Genomic DNA, 13,127 nt, shown 5'->3' with positions numbered 1-13,127 from the left:
AAATGTAAACACCATTAACAAAAAAAAATATGAAAAAATTAAAATTCATTTTCTTCTTTTTCTCATTTTTTTTCTCAAATAATGTGACGGATCGACACCATTCCCATTCAACGACCTACCACCGCATGACAGGTGCTCCCCAAGGGAGAGCACCTTTGGGAGCATCAGATTGGTGCTCCCTTATCTTGAGGAGAGAATTTTCTTTTGCAACAAAAAAATTTTAAAAAATAAAAAATTATAATTTATATAGAGATAATTTTTAAAATTAACGAAAGGTAAATTTATCTTTTTAATATTAACACGTTATAAAATTAATAAAAATATTAATAATTAATTAACAGCTGGACTTATGTGTTTAACAAAATTTTTTTTTTAAAATAGACTGTTCATTCAAAAACTAATTGATTCGTGTAGAATTATGATTAAAAATTAAGAGTGAGAGTATTTTACCCTTTTTACTTTTATATATTTTATTTTAGGGTAAAATACTTCAAGTCTTTTAAGTTTTAATCGAAATCCTAAATGAGTCCATTAGTTTTCGAAATAGACACTCCGTTTCAAAAAAATATCTTTTGTTGGACATATAAGTTTAGCCGTTAATCAACTGTTAGTGTTTTTATTAGTTTAATGACGTAACAATATTGAAATGATAATTTTACATTTTATTAATTTTAAAAATTACTATTATATAATTTTTATCAATTTTGAAAAAGAGAAACACTGACTGATGCTCCCTTTTCTTGGGGAGCTAGAGAGCACCTTTTTTATTTTTTTCAAAAAAAAAATATAATAATAATTTTTAAATTAATAAAGAAAAAAAATAAATAAGAAGAAATTATGAGGAATAGTCTTTCTTAATAAGGATATTGTAAAAATAATCATCAAAATAAATTTAACTATTTTTAACCATATTTAGCTATAACTTGACAAAAATATCCTTGAAACTATTTCAAATAAATTAAACAATTCATCACAATTTTTTCCCATTTATGTTTATGATTTCTCTCTCTCACCATCCCGGTCTCTCAAATTTTATCGATTTATCTCTTTAGCATTCGTTTGTTATGTTTCTAATTTCTTTCTCTGGCATTTTTAGATTTCTCTTTCTTACACTTTCAAGACACCAAGCAATGGTTTTGATGTGTTTGGGTGGGTGGCTATTTAGAAAATTTGATTTTTTGCTATTTTGGATAAAACTAAAACGGTAGAAATGATCACAGATGTTTGAAATAGCTTTTAATTGAATTAATTTAGGACTTAGATACCAATAAACTCAAAAAATTGAAATTTATAAACCTAGATTTTCAAAAAAAAATTTTTTTAGTTGAAATAGGTGTTTTAGATAAGAAAATTTATGTTTTGATTTATGAAAATATGTTAGAAACACTTTAATCGGTGCCAAATTATCAAAAAAATAAAAAGAAATGAGGAGAGTTGAGAGAATTTGAAGTTGTAGTTCGTAAGTAACAATAATATTTTATACATTAAAGTGTAATAGAATGTTTTTAAATATAATGTATAACAATTATATTTTTTCAACATGACGTGTAACAACAGTATTTTTTTTTCAACATGGCTTGTAATAACCTTTTTTAACTATGACGTGTAACATGTTTTTGTACATGATGTGTAATAACAATATTTTTTTTAACATGGCGTATAACAATCTAACCATGACGTATTACATGTTTTTGTATATGGCATGTCACATGTTTCTGTACATGATGTGTAATAAGTTAACCATGGCGTGTCACATGTTTTTGCACATGACATGTAACAATCTAATCATGACGTGTAACAACCTAACCATGACGTGTTATATGTTTTTGTATATGACGTGTCATATGTTTTCTATACATGGTGTGTAACAACTTAATCATGATGTGTCACGTATTTTTGCACATGACGTATAACAACCTAATCATGACGTGTAACATATTTTTATACATGGCGTGTAACATCATAGCGTGTGATTTCATTAAAGGTAATTTTGTCCAACTTGATTAGAAATAGTTAAAATTATAAAGAATGTTATTTTTAAAAACATCTTATCTTTAAGGGTTATTTTTAAAAATACCCCAAAAAATAACATTTTAGTCTTTTTATCATCTCTATTAACGGTGTTTGTATATTAGGGCGAAGTGTCAATTTCGAAAACTAATGGATCCGTTTAGAATTTCGATTAAAACTTAAAAAGTATGAGGATATTTTACATTTTATTTTTATTTTTTTCTTTTAAAAGATAATATAAATTTTATTAACAACTACCACTTACCATTTAACAGAAAATGATTATTGATAGTAGTAAAGAGACATCATCAAAATTTGTATATATAAAAAAATAAATTATAACATTGCACAATATCTTTAATAAAGTAACAATGTTAAAAGGTAAAAATATTTTTAATAATATTACAAAATATAATGCAATTTAATTGTATTAGTTTTGTACTGCAATTACATTATATCTATTGATTGTAATGTAATTATTGTAATCTTACAGTGATTTGTTACAAAACAAATATTATAATATACTTTAATTAGACACATTACAGATAATATACTCTTACTTTTCTTATACTGAACCCCATCTTAAAGTATTTATTTTGAAGTTTTGTTTCCTATTCAAGGGGTTTTTTTTTTTTATCAAAGTAGTACGAAAACAAAATTCATAAAAGATGTCAAAAGGGGAAAAGTGAATATATTTTTGTGAAATTATAATTCGTTATAAAATTTGATAAATATAATAAATATTCTAATTCTTTTTATACAAAAAGCATTAAAAATAATTAATTCTTTTTAATAAATATATTAATTCTTTTTAATAAATATACTAATTCTTTTTTTTTAAATTGCATGATGTTGCTTTTATATAAAATATCCTCAAGCTAGATTTTTTTTACGTAGTCATGTTATAATCAATTTAATGTTACATTTTAGTTATTTGTTTATTTTTAATTAATTACTAGCTTATATAAAAATTCATAGGATTTGAATTATATAATACGAAGTATATAAACTTAATTTCTTTTTTCCAACATTTGAACCTGCAACTTTCAAGTTGAATATTAAAGTCTAATCAATTATAGTTTGCTTTTAATTTACTCTGTAGTGAAAATTCGTATGACAAAAAATAATTTTATAAAAGGAAAAAAATAAAGAAGATATGATTTTTAATCATTGTTTCATTGAAGAGATAATTAGTTATTTTGTAAATGTTTATTACTACAAGACATCCAACTAAACCCTGCACTATAGCCAATATTAAGATTTTATGAAAAAATAGAAACCTTCATGGACATAAAAAATTAAGTTAAATAATAAAAAATTAACATGTGATTTGAGACAAAATAAATTTGTCTTCTTGAAATTTAAATTTTTTGACACTTAATATAATAAATTTTTAGAAAGAGAGAAAAAATAGACATAAATGTGAGTTTCAACATAAATTCTAAGTTTAAGAAAAAAATAAAACACTAATATATTTTTTACTGAATACATGTTTTTACTATAAAATTTTATTTTTAAATAATTTTATCAATTGACTTGGTATTTTTTTTATTTTTTTGTAACATCCAATGTAACTGTTTCCATTATTTATGTATTACTATAGACGTGGTAATATCCCATATTTTTCGTATTTATAAAAATGTTGAAAAAAAGAGAGGAAATCTGAATTTTGGATTTAATCAATTAAAGAAATGTAATAAATCATTACATCTAGTCTTAATCGTAATAATAATACAATCTAAATTCCAACTAATCTATTAAGGTTTGGCTAAGCGAATTTAGCAATTAAAAACTACGATAATAAATTTTTATTTATGTTTATGATTGAGAATAAATTCATTAAAATAAAAAGATTTTAATCAAAATTTTCTGTCTAATTTAATGCTGTAGCAATGCCAAAAATTGAGCCAAACGGACAAGAGGAAAAAAACTGAAAAATGGTTTTACGGGGCAAATTTGTAGTTTTGGGACTTCAGTGGGGTAAATTGTAATTTATTGAGAAAAAAAGGGTGAAGGTGGAGGAAGATCGTTAAACGACGCGTTTAACTAATAATTCCCCAAAATATAAAAGCAAATAGAGTCGGCCATTTTCCTCGTGAATTGTCATCGAACTGATCAAGTCACTCGGGAGGTAAGCTCTAGTTTGCTGTAAACTGTTCTCGTATTTCGGATTCAGATTAAAACTTTATTTTACCCTTTATTTTTATGGGTGTTTTCTTTTTCTTTTAATTTCATTGGGATAATTGGCTCAGCTTGATTGTATCTTGTTTGGCTATCTGTTCAGTAAGCTTTTGGCTTTTCGACTTGTAACATTTGCGGATCGTGAATTAGCTTGAAAACCCATTGGGCATAACCTATGTATTTGCCCAATTATATTTCTATTGCATTCGTTTTATTTTTTTGGGTATCCTTTTGAATGTATTATGTTCTTTTCAGTTCAAAGGTTGCAGGTGTTCGCAATTTCCTAGTTAACTGAAGCTTGCTTTAGAGTAGCCATTATTTTCATTATTTATGGGATTTTTTTTTGGTTTAGAAAAGTATTTACCCGTTAAAGTTTTAGGTGGAAAAGTATTAGCTTTTGTTTCTGTATAGGGTTTACTGATACATTATTATTCACGAAAGAGGGCGGGGAATTTTTTAGGTCACATGCTATGTTTGCAATTTGTCGGTAATTTTTAAATTGGGAGAATACAGAGCTTGAAGGGTCTTTCTTTTTTTTTTTTTGTTTGCCAATCCAGTTGCTAAAGTACAAAAGCTTTTACTGTTTGTTTATATTTCGCAACAAATGGGTAATTAGTTATTATACATATGAAACTTTTGTTGATTTAAAATGTTTTTTCATTACTTCCTTTTTATTTGTTGGGTACAGTGTAAATTTTATTTTCACTTCTTTATCATACTCAAAAACTGCAAATTCTAGTGGGGGTGGAAATAGGTGTTTTCTAAAGGAACTATTAGGTTGAAGTTGTTTTTACTGCTTTTGTATTACTGTCTCATTACAAAAGAGAGACTGTTAAACCATGGACATATTCAGTTGTGATTTAAACCATGGAGCAGCTTGAGATTTGGATATATGTACTTGATTTCTACTTAGGTTGAGCTTTGGTTGGAGGCTTGGAGCCTTTAGAATTTGAGCTATAGTATAGATAGTTCTCTTTTCCCTTTCTCTCTATTTTCTATTTCATCAATGGGTTCTCTGATTCTAACTTACTGTAAGTTTGAGCCATGATTTTCTGGCTATTTTCCTTTTTGTGATGGTTCTATGGTTTATGGTGTCATAGGAATGGCCTTTTTCTTCAGTGAATTCCATACAGATTAGCCAGGAAATGAGGATTGGCATGGGTTATATGTAGCCTGCTCCCCCCTACGTTTCCCTTTTAAGAGAAAATTTTGTTCCCCGTTTTAAGTAGTTGCTTAAGTGTGTGGAAAAGTATTCCTTACAATTCCCTTTGATAAGAGCGTGGACCCTTTACACTTTTGCTTAATCTAGTATCAGCCAAGATTGAAATGTAAGGTTCAAACAAGTCAGGTTTGAGATCATTATAAAGAGTTGGGTTAGTTCTGTTATTGGTGACTGTTATGGTCTTCTGCCATAATTTTGATACTGCAAAATGCTTTTGAAAATTTTTGTTGTCATTGCTGAGGGCGTGAATGTAAGATTTTTCTTCTTTTTCTTTGATTTGGAGTATAAACGTGACTATTATAATTTGTAGGGTAAAGGCTGGATCTTTATTGTATTAAGGTGTGTTAATTTTATGTTAGCTCTTCTACAATGTTTCTCTTAGTAGTTGTTTACTTAATTTAAAGAATGAAGGAGAGCAATCTTCTCTTAGTTCCTTTTTTAGTTGTTTTTATTATTGGTTTCTCTTCATCTATTTTCGTACCTCATTTCTTAGTAGTTTCTTACGAAAAAGAATTGCAAAAACCAGGTTCTTGCTTTCATTTATTATTCATACTTCTGGATGTTGGTGCTAATATATATATTAATTCAGACTTCTGGATTTGTACACACACACAAGCGTGCATGTATACATGCACGAGCACACAGATACACAAACACACAATATTGATAGGTGCTAGTCTAGAAGGCCTGGCTTCCTTGTTGTCTACTCCAAGTTCCTATATTTACCTCTACAGGATTGTTCCCTTGAATATATTTAGGCGAATTAATAATTGTAGAAGTCTAAACTCTCCTATAGTTTGCAGGGGTGTGTTGTGGAATTACTGTAAGAAAGATGAGTGGAGCAGGAGAGAAAGGGTCAACAACTACAAAAACACCGGCAGATTTCCTCAAATCAATTCGTGGGCGACCAGTTGTCGTGAAACTGAATTCTGGTGTTGATTATAGAGGTTGGTCTTCTCTGTATCTGCACTCTCTTTTTATTATTGTTCATCTATGTATGCTTCTGCTCCATTTTGCTTTTAGATTTATTGATGATTTTTCCTGGATTTTGAGGTGTGATTGTTGTTGTTAACGTGGTGAATTGAATTAAAAATAGAACATCTTCATATCGTCTGTTCTTGGAGATATGAAATGATATGCATTGACAGCTTGTTTGAGTGGTTTTTCTCTGGTTTATTCTATGAAGTCTCTCTTTCTCTTTCATGTATGTCTAAAGTTTAGGTCAAACTCTCAGGAAAGGGAAATGAGTATTGGTTAGTTTCTCAAGTGTCTTATAGTTTATATAATGGTTGAGGGTTGTTAGTTTAAACATCTTGTGTGGAAATTACCACTCGCCTATTGTATGTTGTTCAATGATTTAGCAAATTTTCTCCAAAGATATTTGAGACACCTGTGCACCCATACCGGAGATAGTGAACAACATGTATATTATGAAATTTTCTTTCCAGAATATATAAAAGGGTGATAGTTAACGTGAAAGCTTTGCGTCCCTCCCTTTTCTCTATAAGTGTTTTAGAAAGCCAGGAGAACTGCCATTCGAGTTTTAATTCTCGGTCTATTTATTGCAATACAGTAGTTTTGGCTTTCCTGGAGTTTAATGTCCTTAAATTCCCCACCCCCCCCTCCTCCTCCTTTGCAGGTATTCTAGCATGCCTAGATGGATATATGAATATAGCCATGGAGCAAACAGAAGAATATGTCAATGGACAGTTAAAAAATAAATATGGTGACGCATTTATTCGTGGAAATAATGGTAACTACAATTTAGACTTAATTTTTTATTTCACTTTCTTTTTTTTTTTTTTTAATAATTTATACATTTGTGATGGCAATGATGGTGAATTTCATTACACTTGTGCAGTTCTTTATATCAGTACATCAAAGAGGACATTAGCAGATGGGGCTTAGTGTTGCAACTGCATTGAAGAATTAATGCCATCTACAAGTCGTCGCTTTTCGTATGAATTTGTTTGTAGGATGATGAGGATTTTAAAACTGATAACTGAGACCGTACTATGTCATCTTACTTGAGTGGAACATTGAAGCTTTAATATTTGTTCAACCCCGCGGAAGTAATTGGCAGATGCTTTCATCCTACGAGCTGTGCCCACTTTCCCTGTTCTAAATTGTTGTTTCTTGACTATAAATTGCACCAACTTTTATTTTTTTAATAGTTTTTCACAATGAAATTAGTCTAAATATTCCAGTAACGAGTTTAAATTGATTAACATACCTTAGCAGTGAAGGCTATACGATGGGAATAAAACTAACATTATATAAACTCGGCACAACAGCACAAGGGATGAGGGATGTAGTAAAGCACTAAAGCTGCCCGATCTTCGGTCTCATTGTGTTTATAAGCAACGAAGTTGAACCCGTCTAATGCTTGATTGATTATAGAAGTCGATTAGGTGCTTGATTGAAAGAATAGCTAAAATTTATAAATGCTAGTAAGCTTTCCTGCACGTTTGTCTTCAATCATTACTCCATTTTCCTCGATGATTACGGGTTCAACCAGTACGGGTCATATTCTTTTTATTGATTGAGGCATGATCCTCCATGGAACAGCCATGCTCCATGCTTTGTGGCTTTGCTATAACTTATATAATCTTTAACATATTGATTTCAAACTCTTCTCGAATCCATGAAGAACATAACAAAGATGATTGCATTTCTATACTTATAAAACAGGGTGTAGCAATTGTGGCTGTCACTTATCTAAAGACGCTTTCCCGTCATTCTTTCACCCAAAATTCAAGTCTTTATCTTATTGACTGACGCTTTCTTTGACCCTCCCTCCTTTCCCACATCTAACCACTTTCCCTGGTATAAAGCCAATTCTCTTTAAGCTCTAGAACTACAATTGCATCATTCTTTCCTCTATTATTCTTTTTTAGTGATTTTAAGAATTTCAGAATCAACTTAGGAGCATCAAAGCATAAAGATGGCTGAAGCTTTGCTCAGTTTTGCTATAAGGGCAACATTATCCAAGGTGATCTCTATTGCCGGTGAACAGATCAATCTCGCCTGGGGTTTCAAGAAAGGGCTGGCAAGGCTTCTTGACTCACTTACTATGATCCAGGCTGTGCTGCAGGATGCGGATGGAAGGCAAGTGAGGGACAAGGCTGTGCGACTTTGGCTGGAGAGGCTCAGAGATATTGCTTATGAGGCTGATGATGTGCTAGACGAGTTTGCTTATGAAATTCTCAGAAGGAAGGTAAAATATCAGAACCAGCTGGGGACAAAGGTCTGCTACTTTCATTTCTACAAGCCTGTGACATTTTCTTTCAAAATTGCTAATAAAATTAAGAAGATAAATGAATCTCTAATTCAAATAAAATCTGATGCGGCTGGTTTTGGACTTAGAGTTGGAACTGTAGACGGGGTTCCCCAAATTAGCCGAGACTATGAGACGGATTCCATCCTTGATTCAGAAGTTGTAGGAAGGAAAGATGATGTCTCCAAGATTGTGGACATGTTGATTAGCTTAAGTGGCCAACAAGCTATTTCTGTCATTTCTATAGTGGGTATGGCAGGCATTGGAAAGACAACTTTGGCAAAATCAGTGTGCAAAGTAGTAGAAGAGAAAAATATATTTGATGCGGTAATGTGGGTATGTTTATCTGATAATTTTAGTGACCAAAAGATTTTAGGGGGAATGTTGGAATCCCTTGATAGAGGTGCAGGAGGATTGAGTAATATTAATGCAATAATTCAAAACCTTAGAAAAGAGCTGGAAGGGCAAAGATTCCTTTTAGTTCTTGATGATGTATGGAATGAGGATCGTGAGAAATGGGTTAGATTGAGGAGTCGTTTATCAAAGATTAATAATAATGCAAACAGTATTGTTGTCACAACACGTAGTCAAAATGTGGCATCCATAATGGAGACATTTGCATGGCATACGCATCACCTAGAAAAGTTATCAGATGATGATTGTTGGTCAATTATCAAGGAAAGAGCATTTGGTAAAACAGGAGAGTTGGTGAGTTCAGAATTGGAGGACATTGGGAGGGCAATTGCAAAAAGATGTGGTGGTGTGCCCCTTGTTGCAAGCATTTTAGGAGGAACTATGGGCTTTAAATTGGAAAAAGATGCATGGTTGTCGATTAAAAATAGTGATGCTTGGAAGTTAAAAAACAACAATGAAGTTTTACCTACTTTGAAGTTGAGTTTTGATAATTTGCCTTATAGTTTGAAACAATGTTTTGCATATTGTTCAATTTTCCCAAAAGATCATGAGATTGAAAGGGATCAACTGATTCAGCTTTGGATGGCTCAAGGGTTTCTTCAGCCATCTGAAGAAAGTAGTCCCTGTGACAGAAGTCTTGCGCTGATGGAGGATATTGGAAACAAGTACTTCAATGACTTATTGTCGAACTCTTTATTTCAAGATGCAGAAAGGGATATGTACGGCAATATTACAACTTGCAAAATGCATGATTTAGTTCATGACCTTGCACTGTATGTTTCAAAATCTGAAACAGTGACCTTGAAGACTGATTGTGTAGGTGATTTTTCTCGTGTTCATCATCTGAACGTCATTAGTGAGGGAGAAATGGTGCCAGAAGTTTCCAGAGCTACTAAGCAGAAATTGCACTCTTTGTTTTCAAAGTTTGATATCTTCCATAACCTTTCAGGTGACTTTAAAAGTTTACGAGTTCTGAATTTTGAGGGTGCTTATATTGAAGAGTTGCCTGCTTCACTTGGAAGTTTAAGGCACTTGAGGTACTTTGACATCTCCTGGACCAACATCAGAGCAATACCCGAATCCATCACTAAGCTTTATAATCTGCAGACATTAAGATTCATGTGCTGCTTTTGCCTTCAAAATCTCCCTAAAGAAATGAGAGATTTAGTTAGCTTGAGGCACATTTTTTTCAATGATCCAATGCTTATGCCTGTGGAGATTGGGCAGTTAACCTGTCTTCAGACGTTGCCATTATTTTCTGTGGGTAGAGAAATGGGAAATCAAATTGAAGAATTGGGATGCTTAAGCCAACTGAGAGGAGAGTTAAAGATATCTAATCTTGAGTATGTTAGAGACAAAGACGAAGCCAGAGGAGCTAAACTCCAAGAAAAGACAAAAATATACAAGTTGGAATTTGTCTGGCAGTCTCATAGAGAAGGGCTGAATAATGATGAAGATGTGTTGGAAGGTCTTCAGCCTCACTTGAATTTGAAAAGTTTAACTATTATGGGTTATGCAGGAGACAACTTTCCATCATGGATATCGACAAAGGCACAGATTGTTGGTGATTCACTTTTGCTCAACAATTTGGTGAATTTAAACTTAATCAATTGCAGGAAATGCCAAAACATTCCAACCATTGGGCAACTGCGCAATCTTAAAGTTCTTACAATCGATGGATTGGAGAACGTGAAGTACATTGGTATTGAATTTTATCTTAATGACAGTATGTGTGGTGGGCAGGAGGCTTTGTCACTGTTCCCAGCATTGAGAAAATTCACTTTGAAGGAGATGAGCAACCTAGAGGAATGGGTGGAAGAGGTGGAGGCAGCAATGATTGGAAGAGCACAGGTGTTGGTGTTTCCTTGCCTTGAGGAGTTGATTATTTGGAGGTGTCCAAAGTTGAAAAGTGTTCCAATAATGAGTGGATATTCATGTCTTCAGAAGCTTGATATTAGATGGTGTGAGCAATTGAGTTTTATAGGAGATGGTCTATCTGCGTCCACATGTCTCAAAGAATTATCTATATGGGAATGCTCTAGTCTGATGTCCATTCCCGGCATGAATATGCTCTGCTCTCTTACAAAACTAGAAATTTCTGGATGTGGAGGGTTAACATGCCTGCCAAGTGGGCTGTGCTCATGCACTTGTCTTGAAGTTTTGAGGATAAGCAACTGCCCCAAGTTGATCTCTCTTCCAGAAGATCTAGGTAAATTGCATTCTCTCTGCTCTTTAGGAATCACATTTTGTGGAAAATTGACATCCATTCCAGCTAGTCTATGCCACCTCACACAGTTGAAGGTGTTGAGGATTGGTGGTTTTTTGGAAAAACTGGAGGAATTCCCTGGTTTTGGTTCCATCCAGAGCCTCAATTTGTCCCTTGAAGATTTGCGGTTATATGGGTGGGAAAAACTAAAGGCTCTACCGTATCAACTTCAATACCTCACTTCCCTTACATCTTTGGACATAAGGGACTTCAATGAAGTGGAAGCTATGCCAATGTGGCTGGGAAACCTCTCATCTCTTCGAGAACTTGAATTCCGGAGATGCAAGAATCTGATGCATGTTCCTCCTCTAGAAACCATGCTGCACCTGACCAAATTACAGACACTGAGGCTTTATGATTGTCCCAAGTTGAAGGAAAGATGTGCTGAGGATAGCAGACATGAGTGGTCCAAGATTTCCCATATTCCAAATATCATAATAGATGATGCATTAGTCCAGTCTCGAGAAGATTGAAGTTGTGAATCCAATTCAAAACTGTGGTAAAGTTATTTTGTATTTTAAAATCTCAACCCCTCATGGAGCGTTAAAATATATAGATTACTGGACTCTCACTTTATCTTTTTCTATTGTTTGCTTCACTCAATTCTTCTTTTCCCATATTTATCATGAATGAAAATGAATTTGAGACTTCTTTGTATCTGTCCATACAGTTCATGATAATTCCCTCTATAATTTCTCCACGGCATTTGGGATAAAATATTTAATTGTGAATTACTTCTTGAAGAAACTTTAATGATAATGGCTAGTTGTTGCGTTTTCCCCTCCTTTTTCTACTCATTTATCTTGTCAATTTTTGGAGGAAATTAGCTGATTCACTTGCTGTAAAGATTTATATGCATTCCAACTACATAGAATACTTGATAAAGCATAAAAAAGTCAGTACCTGAGAGCTTTGTCTTTTGACTTATGAGATTCAGACATGAATTTCAGGAAAGCTATCTTATTTGTGGATCATTTCTTTCCAAGTGTGATTTTAAAATCACAAACCTATAACATGGCCACCCCTCCCTTCTCTTTTTTCCTTTTCTTTTTCTGTTTTACATTGACCATTTATTCTGTCTTCACTCCTCCATTCATAAGGGGATTGCAGGGAACTGTAAACCCTGTTAGGAGAGCACCTGCATTCTAGTCAGTGCACCTTCTTAGGAACTGTAAACTTTTGGGTTCTTGGCATTCTAGTCGGTGAACCTTCTTTTGATGAAAGTGATTAAATGTGATTAGAATTTTTGATTGCTAGATTTATATTTTGATGTTTATGAACAGCTAATATTTTTTCTTAACTAAAGTCATGAATATTTATAGTTTTTATTTTGAAATTATTGTACAATTATTCAAAATATCTCGATCGAATATGATTCAATTGTATAAGATTTCAATTTGATATTCGATTAAGAAAGATATTAATTCGGATAATTCGGTTTTAGTTTTAATTGAAAGGATTGAACGAATACCTCTAAGGGATATATGTGAAATTTACTTAATATTATTATTAAATATAAATATTTTTTATTTTTCAAATTTTTAATGGATCTATATATTTTGTTCTCTTTTTTTTTTTTAAAAAAAAATTAATATGGGTTTTTACTTTTTAGAATTGAAATTGAATAATCAATTAAGCAAGACTAAATACCTAAATAAGTCTTTGAACTATGCTAAAAAAGTTAATTAAATTTTTATCTTTTTATTGCATTCAATTAAGAGTTTGAACTTTTATTGTGGGTTATATAGGCCATTCGA

At 32.1% G+C, this 13,127-nt stretch overlaps 2 protein-coding genes across 3 annotated transcripts; both read left to right on the top strand.

The window, feature by feature from the left end:
* Positions 1-4,019: 4,019 nt before the first annotated feature.
* On the top strand, positions 4,020-7,584 carry LOC18602318 (sm-like protein LSM36B). Of its 2 annotated transcripts, none has more exons than XM_007033615.3 (4): positions 4,020-4,141; positions 6,210-6,360; positions 7,053-7,166; positions 7,275-7,584. In XM_007033615.3, exons 2-4 carry the CDS (start codon positions 6,246-6,248, stop codon positions 7,319-7,321), a joined length of 276 nt encoding a protein of 91 aa, XP_007033677.1. In that variant the 5' UTR covers positions 4,020-4,141; positions 6,210-6,245; the 3' UTR covers positions 7,322-7,584. The 2 variants fall into 2 exon arrangements, with proteins under 2 accessions (XP_007033677.1, XP_007033678.1); XM_007033616.3 differs by having other exon boundaries at positions 4,082-4,141; positions 6,217-6,360.
* A 508-nt stretch (positions 7,585-8,092) lies between these two features.
* On the top strand, positions 8,093-12,019 carry LOC18602317 (putative disease resistance protein RGA4). The gene has a single exon (XM_007033614.3). The coding sequence runs from the start codon at positions 8,358-8,360 to the stop codon at positions 11,841-11,843; it is 3,486 nt and encodes a 1,161-aa protein (XP_007033676.3). The 5' UTR covers positions 8,093-8,357; the 3' UTR covers positions 11,844-12,019.
* Positions 12,020-13,127: the final 1,108 nt, after the last annotated feature.

This window comes from Theobroma cacao, chromosome 4 (genome assembly GCF_053813885.1).
Source record: "Theobroma cacao isolate CCN51 chromosome 4, ASM5381388v1, whole genome shotgun sequence".
Taxonomy (NCBI): Eukaryota; Viridiplantae; Streptophyta; class Magnoliopsida; order Malvales; family Malvaceae; genus Theobroma; species Theobroma cacao.
The sequence above is the reverse complement of the archived record's forward strand: the minus strand, read 5'-3'. Positions and strand labels throughout refer to the sequence as shown.

Bases quoted from the DNA above. Each gene is read 5' to 3' on its own strand.
- LOC18602317 (XM_007033614.3), top strand. From the start codon at position 8,358: ATGGCTGAAGCTTTGCTCAGTTTTGCTATAAGGGCAACATTATCCAAG.
- LOC18602318 (XM_007033615.3), top strand. From the start codon at position 6,246: ATGAGTGGAGCAGGAGAGAAAGGGTCAACAACTACAAAAACACCGGCA. The intron at 6,361-7,052 runs GTTGGTCTTCTC...CCTCCTTTGCAG, and splicing joins TTCTGGTGTTGATTATAGAG to GTATTCTAGCATGCCTAGAT. The intron at 7,167-7,274 runs GTAACTACAATT...ACACTTGTGCAG, and splicing joins ATTTATTCGTGGAAATAATG to TTCTTTATATCAGTACATCA.